Source organism: Periophthalmus magnuspinnatus, chromosome 17 (genome assembly GCF_009829125.3).
Source record: "Periophthalmus magnuspinnatus isolate fPerMag1 chromosome 17, fPerMag1.2.pri, whole genome shotgun sequence".
Lineage (NCBI taxonomy): Eukaryota > Metazoa > Chordata > Actinopteri > Gobiiformes > Gobiidae > Periophthalmus > Periophthalmus magnuspinnatus.
The window spans coordinates 29,496,661-29,516,851 of NC_047142.1; the positions used below are offsets into that span (position 1 = coordinate 29,496,661).

At 42.6% G+C, this 20,191-nt stretch overlaps 1 protein-coding gene across 1 annotated transcript in view; it reads right to left on the reverse strand.

Moving 5' to 3' along the window:
- Positions 1-6,912, reverse strand: part of kirrel1b (kirre like nephrin family adhesion molecule 1b) — a 167,216-nt gene extending 160,304 nt beyond the window's left edge. Inside the window, exon 1 of the mRNA XM_055228473.1 lies at positions 6,572-6,912. Within this exon, the coding sequence (XP_055084448.1) occupies positions 6,572-6,617 (46 nt within the window). The 5' untranslated portion in view covers positions 6,618-6,912. The remainder of the gene's footprint in view (positions 1-6,571) is intronic.
- Between the last annotated feature and the right edge of the window lie 13,279 nt (positions 6,913-20,191).

Consider the following 20,191-nt stretch of genomic DNA (forward strand, 5'->3'; position numbering starts at 1 on the left):
GTGTGAATTAAACAAAACACAACTCCAGGTGTGTTTTTGAGAAGGAAACAACATTATAGCATGGCTTAAAGATCACAAGAGTTTACTACAAGAGAAAACAAAAGATGCACTATGTAACTTTTCTGTTGGAGAGTCTTGTCACCATGGAGATATGCTCCTCTTTAATACTGACCATGAAACTACTGCACATCACATCTGGTTTGTCAAGTTGCTGTGTACAGTTTTGTGTCATGTTTTTGTATATTTATATTTAGTCATGTCATGGAGAGTTGTCATGTGGGAGCATGGATGATGTAGGCTTGTGGGCGGAGCATGGGTGATGTAGGCTTGTGAGCGGAGCATGGGTGACATAGGCTTGTGGGCGGAGCTTTGCACAGAATCTTACAGCTAAACATATTGAGGATTCAAATAGGCCCGGAACAGATCACTAGGAACATATTTAGTCATGTCATGGAGAGTTGTCATGTGGGGGCATGGATGATGTAGGCTTGTGGGCGGAGCGTGGGTGATGTAGACTTGTGGGCGGAGCATGGGTGACATAGGCTTGTGGGCGGAGCTTGGCACAGAATCTTACAGCTAAACATATTGAGGATTCAAATAGGCCCGGAACAGATCACTAGATTACTCAAACATACATAGATGACATAAAACCTCGTCAGGCAGGTTTTTGATGAGGGAACAACATTATAACATGGTCGAAAGCTCCAAAATCTCCATTTGCATAATACCTCATCTTTAATAAATAATTGACAGAAATCAGCTGATTCGAGGTTGAAATTCAGCCTTGTCTCTAATCTCATCACTCTTGGCTCCTTACTCCACCTCCTCACTCCTTCTTCCTAGTCCCTAACTCCTCGCCACTGACAGGCTGCAGCTCATTCCCTGTACACTAGCATTGATTACCCCGGCTAACAGCACTGACAACACTATCACTGACACACTGACACTATCACTGACACATGAAACGGATCTGACGCAGACGTCACATGACCCACTGTCCACTGGAACTGCACTGTAGCTCACACTACACTGTACGCACATGTGTACCAAGGCTTTAAGCTTATACCACAATATAGAAAAAGCACTCCGAAAAAAAGTAAAGTTAAGTAAAAATGTGAAAGTACTTGTTTAACAAATGTACTTTAAGAGTATTTCACACTAGTGTTAAAGTGTTAAATGTAGTGAGATTGATTCAAAATGATACATATTTTGGTCAAAAGTAACATCTATCCATTTTCTTCCGCTTATCCGGGGCCGGGTCGCAGGGGCAGCAGTTTAAGCAGGGACTCCCAGACTTCCCTCCCTCACACGTCCTCCAGCTCCTAGGGTGGGACCCCAAGGTGTTCCCAGGGCAGCCAAGAGACATAGTCCCTCCAGCGTGTGGGACATGCCCAAAAGTAACAATATGAATCAATAAAAATTTTTGTATGAATTTTGTGTATTTATTTTTGTTTTGCTCAAAGCTGAAGCTTAAACTCAAAAGATTTAGTCAGGATATTTCCACGAACATAGTAAAAATAACCCCTCATATCATATTAAAAGTACTTTTTACTTATAAGTCCAATGGAGTAAGTGCAGATACCTCTAAATGTAGAAAAAAAATGAAAAAGTCTCCACTATAAATAGTACTTAAGCACAGATACCTAAAAATTTGACTTAAGTAGAGTACTTGTAGACTATGTTTACTTGTACTTCAACACTGTCAATCAAACCTGTTGCTAACGCTAACTGGAGTGTCCTGAAAAAGGCAAACACAGTATATCTCCACGGGTGTGTGCTTGTGTGTGTTGGCTTCTTGGAACGTTCCTGATTTTTCCTGAGATCCACATCTCAGGCCCTGAAACAACAGTGATTCCTGCTTCTTTAGCACCTCCCACTAGTGTCACAATACAAACACTTCAAACTCAATTTTAATACTAAGGAAGCAAATACTCAATAACAATCCTGATACCACAATGATACTAAAAATCACTGTTATTTAGACATTAGAATGTGTTATTGAATATTAAATGGTAGTACTTTTTTCCAGTATACTTGTTCTGATACAGCTCAGGATCATTCTAAACATATTCAGGAAAGGTTCATTTCTGTCCTGTGAATGGAACTGTTTAGTATTGATACTTGCTCAAATGAGTATCTCACATCTCATGAGTATCACTACTCTCCCCTCACCCCATCTTGGTCCTCTCCGTGTCCTCTCCTCCTCGTCCTTTCCTCATCCCCTCCTCAGTCCCTCCTCTCCTCTTCATCCTCTTCTCGTCTCCTCCTTGTTCCCCTCCTCGGTCCCCTGCTTGGTCCCTGCTCAGTCCCCTCCTCATCCCCTCCTCCTCTACTCCCCATCCTCTCCTCACCCCCCTTCGTCTCGTCCTCCCTCCCTCTATTCCTCGCCCCTCCTCACCTCCCCTCATCCCCTCCTCTACTCCTCATCCCCTCCTCACCTCCCCTCATCCCCTCCTCTACTCCTCGCCCCTCCTCACCCCCCCTCCTCACCTCCCCTCATCCCCTCCTCTCCTCTCCTCACCCCCCCTCATCCCCTCCTCTACTCCCCATCCTCTCCTTACCCCCCTTCGTCCCGTCCTCCCTCCCTCTACTCCTCATCCCCTCCACACCTCCCCTCATCCCCTCCTCCACTCCTCGCCCCTTCTCACCCCTCCTCATCCTCGCCCCTCCTCACCCCCCTCATCCCCTCCTCGCACCCCCTCATCCGCCCCTCCTCTATTCCTCATCATCTCCTCACCCCTCCTCATCCTGTCTTCGTCCTCTCCTTGTCCCCTCCTCTTCCCCTCCTCATCCTCTCCCTCTCCTTGTCCTTTCCTTTCCTCCCCCTCCCCCCTCGGTCCTTCATTGTCCTCTTCTTGTCCCCTTTTTATCCCCTCTCCCACCTCTCCTCGCACCCCCCTCAGTCCCCTCGGCATGCTCTCTTCATCCCCCCCTCTTCGTTCTCTCCTCTTCCTCTCCTCGTCTACTGTCCCATTGTCCAAAAGCTGCAGATGTGAAAAAGACTGAGGCAGAGGAAGATGAAGAGAAGAAGAGACAGCACAGCACCGCTCATCTGCTCATAACAAGGAGGGAGGGACAGTAAAGATAGAGAGATGAAAGGAAAGAGGTGAATTGATAGAGCTTGGGGAGAGAGAGCAAAAGAGTGAGAGTGGGGGGAGAAATAGAGGGAGAGAAGATAGTGAGATGAGGGGGTAAGAAGAGTGAGAGGAGAGGGGGAGAGCGAGAACAGAAGGGGCAGAACAACAGAAAGAAAGAAAAAGAATGAGAAACGAAGGAAGGAGAGACACTGCAAACTAAAAATAGAGAAGAGAAAGACAGAAAGAGAGGAGAGAAGGAGAGAGGAGCAGACAGGAGCTCTGCGCTGTGGGGCACATCCTGTTTGCTCAGTCTGATCTGGCTCCAGGGAAACCAGAGTTCTTAATGAGAGCAGAGCAAACAAGACGACAAGGAGAGGAGGGACTGAACTGGAGGAGGAACCGACCAGGAGAAGGGACCAAACAAGAGGAGGGAGCAAACAGGAGGAGGAACCAACCAAGAGGAGGGACTGAACCAGAGGAGGAACCAACCAGGAGAAGGGACCAAACAAGAGGAGGGAGCAAACAGGAGGAACCAATCAAGAGGAGGACCCAAACCAGAGGAGGAACCAACCAAGAGGAGAAACCAACCAGGAGGAGGAACCAACCAAGAGGAGGAACCGACCAAGAGGAGGGACCGACCAAGAGGAGGGACCGACCAAGACGAGAGACCGACCAAGCGGAGGAACCAACCAAGAGGAGGAAACAAACCAAAGGAGGGACTAAACGAGAGGAGGGACCGACCAAGAGGAGGAACCACACATGAGGAGGAACCGAACCAAGAGGAGGAACCAACCGAGAGAAGGGACCAACCAAGAGGGGGACCCAAACCAGAGGAGGGACTGAACCAGAGGAGGAACCAACCAAGAGGAGGAACCAACCAAGAGGGGGACCCAAACCGGAGGAGGGACAGAACCGGAGGAGCAACCAACCAAGAGGAGGGATGAAACTGGAGGAGGGACCAAACAAGAGGGGGACCCAAACCGGAGGAGGGACAGAACCGGAGGAGGAACCAAAGAGGAGGCATTTAATTTCTACATCAGGCTGAGGAGAGGGGCTATGAACCATTCGCTCTACCGTGGGACAGTGAGGTTTAGCTGCAGAACAGGAGTTGAGCGGTGAGATTTGACTTAACATCTTAATGACTTTCACATTTGTTCAAAGTACCTTGCTCAAGGACACGGTGGTATTTTGTGTCAGTAGCTGGGCCCATGTCCAGGTGACATCTTATTATGAACTGCACAAGTAGAATATTGTCCTTGTTCCTCTCTACTGTCCAGCTCTCAAATCTTCCCTTTCTGTCCTGTCTTCCTTAACTCCATCTTTTTTTCTGTTTCTTCTTCATTCTCTCTCTCCCTTCTCTCTGTGTTTCTCTCTTTCCCTCCCTCTCTCCTCAGTACAGCTCGCAGACTGTAAAGAGGAGAGGAGCCATTAATCACTAGAACACTCCACTCCTGTCTGACCTACACAGTCCTTCTTTCTCTCTCTCCTCTCTCATCGTTCCCCTTCCCTCTCTCCTCTCCCCTCCTCTTTCTCTCTCTCCTCTCTCATCGCTCCCCTTCCCTCTCTCTCCTCTCCTCTCCTCTTTCTCTCTCTCCTCTCTCATCATTCCCCTTCCCTCTCTCTCCTCTCCCCTCCTTTTTTCTCTCTTCTCTCCTCCTCTTCCTCTTTCTTTCCCTCTCTCCTTTCTCATTGCTCCCCTTCCCTTTCTCTCCTCCCCTCCTCCTCTTTCTTTCTCTCTTTCTCCTCATCACTTTCCTTCTCTCTCTCTCCTCTCCGCTCTCCTCTCTCCTCCTCTTCTCCCCCCTCCCTTTCATTCTCTGTCTCCTCTCCCCTCTTTCTCTCCCTCGTCCCCCTCTCTCTATTTCTTTCTCCCATCTCTCCCTTTCCTCCTCCTCCTCTCTACATCTTGCTCTCTCTCCTTTCTTTCTCTCTCCATTTCCCTCTTTCTCTCCTCATTTCTCTCTTTCTTTCTCCTTCGCTCCTCTCTTCTCTCTCTTGCTGTGTAAAGCGTTGCCAAAGACCTGATGTAGCGACTTCACCTAAACTAAAAATATTCAGTTGTAGTAAAATAATAAAAACAGAGAGAAAACAAACTGATAAAAACATGGAGGGAAAGTTACCATGGCAACGCACCTGCAGGTCAAAGTTCACAGGGGACGCTTCTCGGGCTGGGTTCAAACCAGCCCTGGTTTAGCCCTCCTTTAGTCCTGTTTTGGACCTGGTTTAGTACTGCTTTAGTCTTTCTTTAGTCCTGGTATAGTCTTGGTTTAGTCCTGGTTTAGTCCTGGTTTAGCCCTGGTTTAGTCCTGGTCTAGTCCTGATACAAATACAGTTTTTTATATATTGTATTTTACGTGACTTCATGGTTTGCAGATTATTTAAGATCAAGTTAAAAAGGGTTTGTAAAATCTCTCAAAAATCAAAACCAGTTGGACCCAGTTTGACCTTAAAAATATGAAAGCAGCACTCCTCTTCAGTCTTTCTCTCATTCGCATTTCTTAGTCTATCACTTCTTTCACACTTTCACTCCAGACAAAACAACACATCTACGGACGAAGCGTAATCACGTTTCATTCATAAATTCCAAAGCAGAGAAAAACCCAGCGCAATCAGAGCAAACAAAGAACATCCACCCGGACACAACACGGGCGCACATTTGCGCAAACAGCGGGTCTTCTGATCGTCACATGTCACGGGCGCAGAGGAGACGCGACAGGAGCAGCGTCAAACCCACCGCGCGCACACACACAGGGACCAGAGGACCAAACAGGACGCACGGGGGACACGGGGGACACAGAGAGCTTTTGTCCTTTAGATGGACGCAGCCAGGTGTCGCGCGCCTGTCTGTGTGTGGGCGCGCGCGGATCAATAAGCGGGACATTAACATAACGAAGCTCTGCTCCTTCACCCGCCGCGTGCGTCTTCTGCCTCTCACGTGAACATCTTTTGGCACCTTGGCTTCTGTGTGCGTGGGCTGCATGTGGGGTGCGGGCACGGACACGAGCGCCAGATCGTACCTGCACGTGCACGCGCAGAGTCGGTGTTCACCTTCAGCCTCCCTCTGCGCGTGCGCGTCTTTCTCTTTGACATTAGCGGCATGCACGTGCGCGGCGCGCGTATAAATCGATCCCGCGTGATTCAAGTTAAAGCGCGTGCGTCCGGGCTCATCAATCATTCACGGGTGGCGGGATGCGCGCAAACGTGGAGCACATTCTGCCGCTGTGTGACGCGCGTCAAGCAAATGGACGCGACCACGCGTTTCAAAGGTCACGTCAGAGCGATGCGGCGCGAGCAGCTGGACGCTCTTCATCGCTCACTGACATGTTGTCCTCATCAAGCGGTCTTCCTCAGTGATGATGATGATGATGTCCACACGGCACGCGCACGCCCACACGCACGAGCCCAGACACAAACACAGAGGAGCGCGCGCAGACAAAGCGTCACACCAGCATCACAGCGAAAACAACTTTGCCTCTGCGTTTGTCCACTCTTACCTCGGGTTAAAGTGATGGCCAAAGTTAAGATCCACAGCGCTGGCATGGTTCACCCGCGCGCGTTCACATTCCTCCGCGCGCCCGCCGCTGCACACACCGCGTCCCGAGCGGATGACTTCCAGCGGAATCCTGTGTGAGTCATGAGAGGCTGATCCCAAACATCCAAGCCCCTTCTCCCCTCTCTCTAACCGCTCTCTCTCCTCTCCTCTCTCCTCTGCCCTTCCGTTGCGCCTTTTCCTTCCCTCTGCGCTCTTTCCGCTCGCTCTCCGCACGTTTTCCGCTGTCCTCCCGCGCGTCTGATCAATCTGTCGTCACTTTGTGTTCAGTTATTATTGTTGTGGGTTTCCTGTGTGCGCTCTGGAGCCGGAGCAGCGCTGTGTGACGGTTCCCCTCCTCTCCCTCTCTCTGTCGCTCTCCTCTCTGTGTCTCTGCCTCACTGGCCCCTCGCTCAGGGCTCAGTGGCGCCCCCTTCCTCCGTACACGCCCGCCTGTTCGCTCAGAGGAGCTTCATGATAAACGCTTTGTAAGAACGTTAACCGTGACAGAAAAACACGCGTGATGTGCGATAGCCGCGCGTGATGGAGATGGGCGCTGATAAGGGGCTTACACTATGTTCTGCTCCAACTCTGATCCAGCAGGGCTCCGGGATTTCAGGCAGGAATTAGGAATTGTTTTGTTATCTTTAGACAGAGCTGGGCAGTAGCCAGAAACTGTACTCAGCTGTGGGGCGACTGTAGCTCTGTTAATGACTGTGGATCTAAAGGTGCAGACACAGGACTCAGACATTGGACAGGGTGGGTGTGGGAGCTGGGTGTGGGAGGATGAGGTGATCAGTGGGTCCAAAAAACAGGGTCACGGGAGGATAAACTGATGATCTGGCAGTGTGTGGAGAAATACGCAGAGTCTTTGTATTCCAGATGTAGAAGCTTGATAGAGATGGGCTGCAGGTGAGGAGTGGGTGGTGTTGGTGGTGAGGTTGGTGACCGTTGGTGAGGGTGGAGGGCACAGACACACAAGAAAAGGGGGAGACAGCACAGAAACACAGGGGAAAAAGTGAAATCGTGACAAGCCCTGTCCCTGGAGCCCTCTGTCTGTTGCTGTTGGAGGCTGGAGGTTCAAATCCCGCTCTCAACATAAACATCAGTGATAGAAGCGTCAGGTCCACTGACCCACTGGTGAATGCTGTTGTTGTGTCCTTGAGCAAACACTTAAACCACCTTGAACGGGTGAATGGTGCCTTGATGTAAAGCACTTTGAGTGTTCAAGTAAAAATAATATTACTTGAGTAAAAGTACAAAGTAGTGGACTAGGATGTAACATCTGATTTATTATTTAAAGGACAAAATATTAAATGATGCTGGGAAAAAATCTGAAATTTTCATAAAGATACAGATGCAAAAATTAGCCAAACTGAATCATATCTGAAGGAGCTAAAAGAAACACAAATGTTCAAATCATTTCATATTGTTACATAAAACTCGGGTCACTTTAGACTCACAGAGAGAAGAGAAACCACAACTTTTATTCAACTAAGAGTACTGTTACTTCATTAAAAACTTTACTCAAGTAGGAGCAGTGGTGGATAGCAATAGAGTGAAAGTAGTAAATCTCTGTATTTAAGTAGAATTTGTAGGTATCTGTACTTTGCTTAAGTACATTTTACAGTGTGTACTTTTTACTTCTTTGGAAAGTTTCTTTTCGAAGGGGAAAAGGCCCAGTGAAGAGACAGAAAAAGAGCCAACTTCCAAGAAAAAGAAAGCTTTTAACAGACAATACCAGGAGTTCTACTTGAACTATGGATTTATCATGACAGGTGATTCCCACAGACCAAGCCTGCTCTACATAATATGCGGCGACCAGCTCTGTAATGAGGCAATGAAGCCTTCAAAACTGCTCCGCCACTTGGAGAGGCCTCCCCCCGGTCCACGGTAAAACTTTCAAGCGTTGGCCGGTCCGCGGTGATAAAACGGTTGGGGACCACTGTTGTAGAGGACAGATAATTCTGAGTTTGTGCACATTCGTGGTAACATCCTGACTAAAGTTTTTGAGTTCAAGCTTCAGCTTTGAGCAAACTAAAATAAATACACAAAATTCATGAGAAAAATGAAGAAACTGATTTGTGATGTTAATGTGACCAAAATATGTCCCATCAGTATTACTGCATTTACACTTTAACAAATGAACAACACGAGTGTGAAATACTTTTACTTTATAGCCAGAAAGTAAATGGGTACTTAAATACTTTTACTTAAGTAGATTTTTTCATGTGATACTTTTCCTTTACTTGAGTACATTTTTACCTCTGTATCTGTATCTGCACAAACCTGACTCTTGTCCTGGAGGAGAGCCTCTTCCTCTACCCCTATGGAGAATGTTCCAAAGTATGGCTTTAACTTTATTTTTCCACAGAATCATCCAAGTGATGTGCATCATCCAGAAAGCTAGCTTTAAAATACAACCATGGATATTTACAGTAGCTTTTGTGTAGCTACAATATTTATGCAGAGAAATCTCAAAACAGTTCAGAACAGTTTTCTGATTAGAGTTACTTTGACAACAGACGGATCTGGAATCTGACTTGGTTTAATACATTATGGGGTTTTTGTGTCATGTTATTAAAATAAAATCTCTGTAAACGGGGTTGAAACATGCACTTTAAAACCAGTGAAAACATGTCCATCAAACAAAAGAATGGGGTGATGTTCAGTTATAGTAGAGGTGTAGTACTCCACATGCAACACATGTGTATTTGTGACTCCACAAGGATCCACTTCAGAAGACCGGCCCCTGCGTGTGGACAGATACGGCTCCAATTCAGCTCTAAATTCATCCAAACCAGTTCTTTATGGTGAACAGAGAAAATTGATTCCCATAGAAAAAGAGACGCATTTTCAGCTCCTGTTCTGATCTGTTGAAAATAGCAGAGAGTCTGGACTAATATGTAGAGTAATCATTAAACAGCGCTATGGAAAAAATGTGTTTACTTTTTATTTACCCCATAGTAAACCTCATTTATCATCACAAAACTATGTCTGTTCATTTTAAAATATTGATTACTTGAGCCCACATTTGAAGATTCCACATTTGTGAACAGCAAAAGAGATAAATAAAATATAAAAAAACAGGCCAAATAATGTGCAGTTTTTAAGTTCCAAGTTCTTCAACATCTCAAGTCCAATCAGAGCCAAGCTGTGCGGAAATATAGCACCGCACTGCCACCTCATGGACACTCTGGTGAACTGCAGGGTTAGTGTTAATACAGTGCACTGAAATCATGCAACATACTGTATTATTGTAGTGTAAGTCTATGGTCCAGCGTTATTAAAGATGTGTAAATATATTATACGATGCAGGATGTTGTACGCTCAAGCTAATACTCTTATGTTCAAGTTTGGTTAGTGTTCTGATGACACCACTGTACACGGCCCATCTCTGGACTCATTTTAAAAAAGAGTCCAAAGTCTGCAGGTGGATTATAATGACACTTTACAGGTGCTCTTGAGGAGGTTGGGATGGTCTAGTACAGGAGTGTCCAAAGTATGGCCCAGGGGCAAAATATGGCCCTCACATCAAGTTTTGTTGGTCCTCACGCTTCCTGCTGAATTGGCCCAAATGCTTATAAGTAGTACTTTTTAAAGCAAATGTAAGTATTTCTACCTCTATAACCTCAATAACATCTCATTGCATTGTGATAAAGATGCAGTGGCTCTATCAAAACTACGTTAAACACATCCATCTGAATGACTTGTTGTATTGACGGCCTGTCGCCCTCCGCTTGGAATATGTTTCAATATGTGGCCCTTGGTGAAAAATGTTCAGACATCCTTGGATTAGTGCGACCGAGATGTTTGTCACTGCACGAGTAAACACTTTGCAAGAATTTTAATGTACAGTTTCATTTGCAGGTTGAATAAGTCAGAAAATGAAATAATAATGTCTCTCACAAAGATAAGATGCAGTGCAACCCGCTTCAGTCCAAGATGTGGAGATGTGGTGCAGTTTCAGGGTTGTCTTTTTAAAATGTAAATGTCACTGTTTGTATTGTCACTGTCCTTGTCTGTTTTAAAAATGGGCCATGAGTCCAGAATAAACACAAATTCAATTGAAAATGATTTAGCAGTTTTTAGCAGTGGTGGAATGTTATGAAGTAAAGTAAGTGAGTACTTTTTACTTTTACTTCATTACATCTGAGAGCAGTATCTGTACTTATCTACTCTACTACATCTTTGAACAGGACTGAAACGCAAAAGTTTTTTTTTTTTTTTTACATTATTGTCTGAGACCTTCTGCAAGCTCTTTTACTTTAAGTACATGTTTAAACAGTATAGTCATTTTTACTTTAGTAGATTTTTGCTCCAGTATCTGTACTTTTACTGAAGTAGCAAAAGTGAGTACTTCTTCCAGCACTGTTTAGTAGTAGTAGTACACACTCACATCATAAAGTACAGGCACTGAGAAGGATATGCCAACTTCTTGACTCCACAGAAATGTTGTTGCTTTACCGCAGTCCAGCATTAAATGTATTAATCTTCATGGAAACAATAAACATGTTATTTTTTTTTATCAATTAAAACATCTGGTATTGAATAAAAGCAAGAGAGACATGTTTAATGCCAGACTGTGGAACATTTGAGGCCTTAACCATAATATCTCCATTGAGACAAGCATGTGACAGACCCTGTTGTAGAAAAAAAAAAATGCACCTAAAAACCTGTGCACATGAGCCCCAATCGCAGGCGCTCTGATTGATAAGCTCCTTCTTCACAGCGTCACTTTTCTCCCACTGGAGCTTCTGAGCAGAATCTTCAAAATCCAATTAAAAATCCCATAAAATCGGTCTCCAGGGGGCGCCATAAAACTGAGGCGAGCCCGGGCACGAGAGTAAAGGCCTGTGCTACACTTTTACTTTCATGAAATGTTCGTCTTTCCTGTTTGAGTTAAAGTCGTGTATTATTTTACCTTTTCCTTTAATACATTTTTGTCATAATAAAAAAGGGCAGGTCAGTGCTATTAGCAACAAGATGTGAATCACTTCTTATGAGTGCAGTTTGAAATGAAATATGGGGAAATCATTTATATTCAACAGTGGGGCAGCATGAAAGCACACTGTTTTTGTGTCCTTAGGCAAGACACGTCACCCACATGGCCTAGTATGAGTGCAGTGTGTGTGTGACTGTTGGTGGTGGCTCTGATTGTCAGCCTCACTTCTGTCAGTCTGACTAAACCCTCAAGTTTCATATATTTAAAATCAATATTATTACTGTATCTGTGGTTTTTAGATTATACAATTTGATTATGGAGAGACAGTAGATCAGTGTGTGTGTGTGTGTGTGTGTGTGAGTCAGATTACGATTTTGATGTTATCACGATTCACATTTTTTAATATGTTTATCGTTGAGGTATTGTATTTTCCGGACTAAAATTCACTCTGGAGTATAAGTCGCACCAGCAAAAAATGCGTGTGATTTTAATGTCTTTCTTATTCTGTAAAGCACTTTTAATTACCTTGTGTGCGAATTGAGTATAAGTCGCACCACTGGACAAACTATTAAAAAAAGTGCCACTTATAGTCCGAAAAATACGGTAAATAAAGTCATTGGCTGTTTCTGAAGGTTCACTCTTCACTGTGATTGGTTAAATCCACCTGTCACAGAAGTGGGTGGGGATTAAACAAAAAAGCAGTGTATTACAATATGGTTAAGATTTTGTGAGTGCTAGGGAGACAGATTTAAATACTTACTTACACAGTTTAAAAGGGAAATAAAGGTCAGAGGTCAAATGAACCCAGATGCATGTTTATTAAGGTCAACAACTCAACTTTATTTGAACAGAAGCCAAACCAACAGAACAACACTGTCATGAGAAAAAAGTCGACCTCCATGACATCATCATCGTGAGCCAAAGTTTACAGAGGAACAGACCCCGGCGATGACGTCATGACCGTGAGCCGAAGTTTACAGAGGAACAGACCCCGGCGATGACATCATCACCGTGAGCCGAAGTTTACAGAGGGTCAGACAGGTGCGTTCAGGTGTGGACAGGACCAAAGGAAGACTTCAGTTAAACACTCAAACAAACATGGACTGATAGTATGGACTAGCATTGACACTAACATGATGCTAACATGACGCTAACGTGGTTAAATGGGACCGCACTGCAAAAATGAAATGACTTAATTCAGAACTATGTGTTATTTGTGTGTGATATATAACTTTTTCTATTGAGTGTCCACCAGCTGTTCGTCATGATGATGTCTGGGTTGGTTTAGATAGAATGTTCCACAGTATGGCATTAAACTACCTATTTTCATGAAGATAGATAGTAGATAAGAAGTAACAGCTCAGATCTGTGGAGAGGCAACCCCACTTACAGTAAGAATGCATGTATTTTGGAGCCGCCAACCAAAACGCCCGTAACTAGTGCAAGAGACTTTTAATGCTGTGGAGCATTCCAGGCAAAGGAATATCGTCTCCATGCTAACAAGCAAGGGGCAGACTCATTACCAGAAAAGTTACATAGTGGACATTTAAGTAGTTTAGATGTGTGTACGTATTGGGCATAATTGGTCGTTTTTAAGCCCGAGGTCACGTATCCAGTTTCCAAAGCAGCGCGCAGAAATGTGTCGGCCATTTTGAAGTTGGAAAATTCCTTAACCCACTGGCAAAATAAGCTACACCTGATAGTACATAAATCTATATAAAACTGCTGAAATCAAGTGAATATTGTGATTTCAAGTCATTCTTCCTGTTTTTTTGCAGTGCGGGGGCGGAGCTCACACACACACACACACACACACACATGTACAGATAATTCAGACATGGAGAGGCCTGGTGCATAATTCAGGTACAGGAGAGTGTCTTTGTACGATCAGTGGGACCTGTTGATCAAAACGCAACAGCAAATTAAAAAACAAACAACTTCGATAATCGCTACATTGGGCGTCAAAGGTTAAAGAAGGGTTTTTTACTTCTATGGGGTATTAAAGAAGGGGGTATTTACTCCTATGGCGTATTAACTGCTAACACATAACATATTTAGATCACCATGTTTGACAATGCTATATTTGCCAAAAACAACATATTTGCACGTTTTATTAACTTTCGATTTTGATGCTCTGAGTCTCGCCTCCCTTTGCTCTCCGTGCTAAGTCGCTCCCCCTTCAGAGCACTAATGAAGCTATTACACATTGCATCAGGTTTTATATATATATTTATGGAGAATTGTCATGTGGAAGCATGGGTGACGTAGGCTTGTGGGCGGAGCTTTGGACAATATTGTACAGCTAACCGTAAGGAAGGTTCGAATAGTGCCCAGGAGAGATCACTAGACTACTCAAACATGCATCGACGACAGGTTTTTGAAGGGGGAACAACGTTATAACAAGGTAGAAAGCTAAAACAAAAAATCTATTTTGCACAATACCCCCTAATTTAATATCCTTTTGACATCACACAAATATAAGTCTTTACTTTATCGGTTTGGCTAAAGTCGTTTTTTGTGATTTATTGTTGCGAGTTGACCTTCAGGGCCAATGTAGTGTGTGCAAGTGTGTATGGGAGCATCAGTAAAGGCATCACTATGTACATGAACTCAAAACTCAAAAATACAAAAACGCACACGCCAAAACGCCTAACCTTCAAGTTTTGGGATTTCTAAAAACAAATATGAATTAATGACTTGAAAATTATGAACATCTTTAACCAAACATAATTTAAAACATCTACAAAGGAGAAAAAAGGAGGGATGAGTGAAGTCGGCCATTTTGGAGATGGATAGTTAAGTGACAATAAATATTGGGACAGTAATAAACTTCAAACTGAACTTTATGATTGTTAGACATTTTATACCCAGGGCTGAATACATTTATGATGGGAGAAAAACTTTTAATGACCCATATTTGCTTTTTAAGGCTTTTAAAACTTAAATTGGTCACCTTGGTGTTGTTACTCCTCAAATTTTCCAAATATGTCGGGTGGCTACAAAACTGGTACATTTATATTGATTACTATTGTTTTTTTATTAATTAGGTTGGTCTAACTTGTAGTAGTTACATCTATGACAATATATGTTTTGAATGTAGGTAAAAACGAAGAAATAAAATAATGACTTGTAAGACTTATCTGTCATGATAAACCTGTCCCTGCTTCTCATCTCTATACACGAGCTTCTCATGCAAGCCACATGCTGTTAACACACTAACTAACAAAATGCAAATACACGTCTGGTACAGGTTTAATCTATGTCACATTTTTCAAGTAAAATTAGATTGTTCATTAGAGAGACAAGCCCTACCCCCGAACTGCCTAAAAAGAACCAATCAGTGGTTGAAACATGAGGAGAAACTTTGATAGTTGTGATTGTGAGATGGCTATGCATGTACAGTGGTCCCTCGCTATATCGCGGTTCACCTTTTGCTGTCTCACTGTTTCGCTGACTTTTTTAGTGCACTTAATTAAACAAAAGAGAAATGTGAGAAAATGTTAATGCCTGTGTGAGAAAAGTGTATAAAGTGTGTGGTGAGGGGTTTTACAGATGCAAAACATATAGAATAACTGTAAAAAATAAAGCTGATACTTCACAGGTTTCATTTATTGCGGGTTATTTTTGGAACATAACCCCCGCGATAAACGAGGGACCACTTTATCTGAACACATTCTGTCTTAACCCAGAACAGATTTATTGTACGAGCAGCTCATGGGGTCAAAATATGTCATCTGATTATTAAGCGTTAGCATGCTAGTTGTTAGCTTAACCGTGACGACACACCTCTTATAAACTCATCGCCGTGGATACAGTAATTCAGAATCCAAAAGGTAAGTGAAGGATAACTCTGGACCACTGCAAACTGTTTAAAATGAACTAGTTTTGTTTTTCAGGTTTTAAAACGGCAAAATCTACCAAAAAAATACCACCTAAAATCAAAATATTTATAAAAAACACTAGCCCTGCATAGAATGAAAAGTCAAAAGGTCCTATCATTAAGCTAATCTCTTCTAATATGCTGAAATGAAAGAATGAGATGACATTCACTGTCTCTACAGCACTGTTTCTACAGCAGTACAGGTCACACTGGAATTGAGTCATGTCCTTTAAGAGTTTGGTCAAATTTGCCAATAGAACAAATTAGATGAATCGCCCCCTGCTGGTAACAGTAAATAATACAGCATGATAAATTAGCAGCACAGCAGTTAGCTACATGTTGTTAGCTGAGCGATGCTTTGAAGTTATTTTAATTACTGAAACGAAGAGAAAGAGTAAGGTATAGCTGTATGGACTTGCGTGGAAATGCCTGGGGAGGGCGCTGTGATGTAGAGGAATAAAACTAAGTATGCATAATGAACATCACTTAAACATGTGCGAAACAAAACATCTTTATATTTGTTGTGAGGACAGAGCCTTATAATTCAAGGTATTTAAAATATATGAGAGATTTAAAGTTTAGTCATAGGTATTCTAGAGTACTTTTGATGAAGGAAAAACTCATAAATGCTTAAAACTTACTTTTGCATAACTGGTGATTTACAGATTCTATAATGTAATGACATCATCCTGCCACATGGGGGCAACAGCCAGATTTTTCTATTTATAATATGCTATACACTAAAAATATAAAAGGAAAGATCATAAATGTTGAATCTGATCATCAAAAATAAATCAGCTGTGTACTGTCTGCATCTAATTATTAAATGTTTTAATGTCCAAGGAAACAGCATGCTAATAGCATGCTAGTTATTGCTAGCATTACTGTGATGGTTAAACTCTGCTCTGGCCTTGGAAAGTTGGGAAAAGTTCTTATAAACTCATCACTATGAATAATTAGGATGTCCTGGATGCATAAGGTAATAACTTTGGACCACTGCAAACCGTTTAAAATTAATTAATTTACTTTTTCACGCTTTTAAGATGGTAAAAATCAGTGTCTTTTACTATTTTCATTTTCGCTGCCCCCGCTGTATTAAATTCTATTGGGCTACAGAATGTTGTGATGTCATCTGGAACCCAGCAATATGAAAACGTGCAGTTCAAAGCACCATTAGCCAATTTAGCTTAGTGCCTTTCTTGCTAGCTCCTCGATGGACTCACCAATGAGGAGGGGGGCATTGATTGTAACCGCCCCAGAGAATAAGAATGAAAGCGGGGGGAGCCGGGGTGAAGGTTGTCCTGGGCAGACTGGGTGATTGATTAAAGAACTCAGCGCTTTGGAAGTGTTCAGCCCAAAATCAGGAAAAAAAGGGACGTTTTAAGTTCCTGAATGACTTTCCAATGGCCTTACCCAGACTCCACTTGGCCACGTGCCTGTCTCGGGAATATCACCTTGGCTTACGATCAGTCTGGGGCCCTCAGACTCTTAGTTAGATTGCAATCAATTTAAGACAGAGCCAAGAGTGGATAGCTCATGCCAAGGCGGAGCTTTAACAGGCTGCATTCTCAATATTCTATGATCTCTATAGTTTAAACCGAGCCGGACACAGGTCAGACGTCTGCGGTGGAATGTGCTGTGTAACTGTCTGACTGCAGACGTGTTGACCTGGGCTGTGTCCGAATGTCCACACTAGTCCCTACTTACGCCACTATTAAGCGGTCGCATATTTTTAGTCGTGTCCGAATGTCCAGTGAGTGAAAAAGCAGTGCACTCATTTCCCACAATGCACCTTGAATAGTAGTGGGCATCAGTGCGTACTAGACCGGTCAATAGAGACCACAATGCATTGCGAGAGTTGGAAAAGCAACAGTGGACAGAGACAGGCCTTTAACTGGACACAACACGACTGAATGAAGCAGACAGAAGGTTTATCTCACTGTTGATCCTGATTATGAATAAAACACTTTTAAATAAACTGTTGCTGTGTGAAGCTGCTAGCATTAGCCGCTTACCTTAGCTCAGGGGTGTCCAAACTTTTCTCATTCAGGGCCACACATAAAAACACAGACAAAGCTGAGGGCCAATTGAGGGCCATAGACTGGTCAGCAATACAGTGAATCCTTCAAATCTGTGTTATTATTACAAATTAGAGTGAACCAGTAGATTTTTATTCATGCTTTCATCCTAATTGGGACACATTAAATATTTCATATGGGTTTGTTAAAGTAAATTTTCAGAAATATACAGTAAAAAGTACTGTTTAAGGTATTATGGGCCAATTTACCTGGAAGCATGAGGGCCAAGAAAAATTGATCTGAGGGCCGCATTTGGCCCCCGTGCCAAAGTTTGGACATGCCTGCCTTAGCAGGAGTTGTTAAAAGAGTGATAATTTCCACATCTTAAACAAAAATTTGAAAAATCTAGTTCAATCTGATCATTATTTATGACACAAATCTAGTTTTATCAGAGTTTAGACTTGAGACTTTTTTTGTCCAAATCGCTCTGTGAATGAGACACTATATAGACTCTATCTAATGCAGGGCTGTGTAGTGAATGTGGAGTTAAGGGCTAGGGGGAGACATTCGGACACAGACCTTATGGTTAATGTCTCTGTGCTTACTGGGCCTATCCACATGAAACAAAAACTGATACCAAGTTCAACATCATCTCTGTCGGAAATTCGCCAGTAGCTTCATAAAGTGGCATCGTTATTCAACACTAAAGACCGCTGTCTGTTGAAAGGACTTTAAACCATGAAATTAATTTAGCAGGTTTATGGACCCAATAAAATGATACGGTTCAACATTTGTGGATCATAAGTTTGGGCATTTCTGAACAGTAAATCTCCCATAGAGTTACATAAGCCATTGCCCACCATCTGATATTATGACATCATCAAATTCAACCTATAAAACACAGGTGGTTTATGGGAGTTGTTGGCGATATAAGCACTCGGTGACACTTAAGAGATACGAAACAATCAGGTGGAACAATATGGTTTAGTGCCAATTGTTTTGTGGTAATGTATGGAGAAGTATATGAGGGCGGAGGAGAGATAAGGAGATCTATAAAGCGTGTACCTGCAGTTGTACGGGAAGCAAGTTCTGCCAAAAAGTATAAATGAGTATGGAAAGAGATTTGTGCCAAAAACAATAGTAATAAAATGGCTCTTAACTTGAAATAATCTAGTTGCATAGTCCTAGTATACAGTGGTCCCTCGCAGTTGACCTTTCGTGGCCTTGCGTTGTGTTCTGCGTCCTGATTGGCTAAAACAGGAAATTTAAAGAGATCATCGAGGAAGTGGGATATAATATGAGGTTTGAACTTTGAGAGTGTTTAAATAAGAGAATCTGTCTGAGAAAAGTGTATAAAGTGTGTGGTGTGTTTATTAATTTTTGAACCTAGCTAGACCACTGTAGACCTGGCCACTCATCCTGGGGGCTAAAATAAAACACTAAAACAAAATAAGGACAAAATAAAAAGGAACAATTTTCCAGAATCATAAAAGTTACTATAATACCCAGTAGAACAAGATGGTACGACACAGGTATACTCCCATACGCTTGCATCTGATTTGTTTAAATATATAAAATGGGACAAAAATGACAGTTTTAGAGGAATTTGGGTGGACAGACTGAACATTTCAGGCAAAAAAAAAACAAAAAACAAAACAAAATAATACAAAATCACGCCCAGTTTTAGTTAGCTGAATCTGATTAGCCAAACTTAAGGCGCTAATATAAAGAAACATTGATAGACTGATTCAAAAGCAGATTCACAAATACGACTGAGTGGACATGAATAAGATTTGTCTTATTCTTATCTGAAGCTGGAGATTTAAAGTGACACAAACTTGGACCTGTGGGACCAGACAGTATCGATAGCAGCAGTGCCAGGACGTTTATCCAAGGCACCAGTTTTCTGCTCTTAGTCAATATGAGCCGATGGGGCCGATCACTACAAAGTTTGATGATAAAGGGATGAAAAAAAAGAAAAAAAACTTTATAATAAATACACCTCAATTACCCTTAATAAAGCATAAACAAAGACTTAATTAAAGAGGTGGTATTCATTTCAACCTCGTTCCCGTTTATTGTTTTGAAAATGCTATCCCCTTGCTCTCCACGCTAAGTCACACACCTGTCAGAGCGCTGTCACAACACAGTTACAGTGAACATTGCATCAGGTTTGTGAAGTTGTAGTGTATCATGCGTTTGTATATTTATGAAAAACTGCTGTGCGGGAGCTTGGGTGACAGAGGTGTGTGGGTGGAGCTTTGGGCAGAATCTCACGAATAACCATAAAGAGGGTTCAAGTCGGGCCTGGGAGAGATCGCTAGATTACTCAAACATGCATGGACTTATAAAACCCCTTCAGACATGTTTTTGACGAGGGGATGTAATGTTTGTAACATGGTACAATACTCCAGAAAAGTCGATTTGGTATAATACCCTATCTTTAATTAATACCGTAACTCATAAACCTTTACCCCTTTAATGAAGTTGTTGCTACAAGCCTGAGCCATTCTTAATAAACCATTTGCTCATTATGAAATACGTCTTTGTTCATGTTTATTAAAGCTAATTCAAATGTAGTAACAAAATAGCTCTTAACGCATGGGTACAATTCTGGATGCTACAATTGTACATTATAAAACTGGTCAAAATAAACATGATAACACTGACTATTAAAACAAAGACTATTAAACATGCTAATTAAAAAAAAAAAACAAAAAAAAAAAATGACCTATGGGTAGA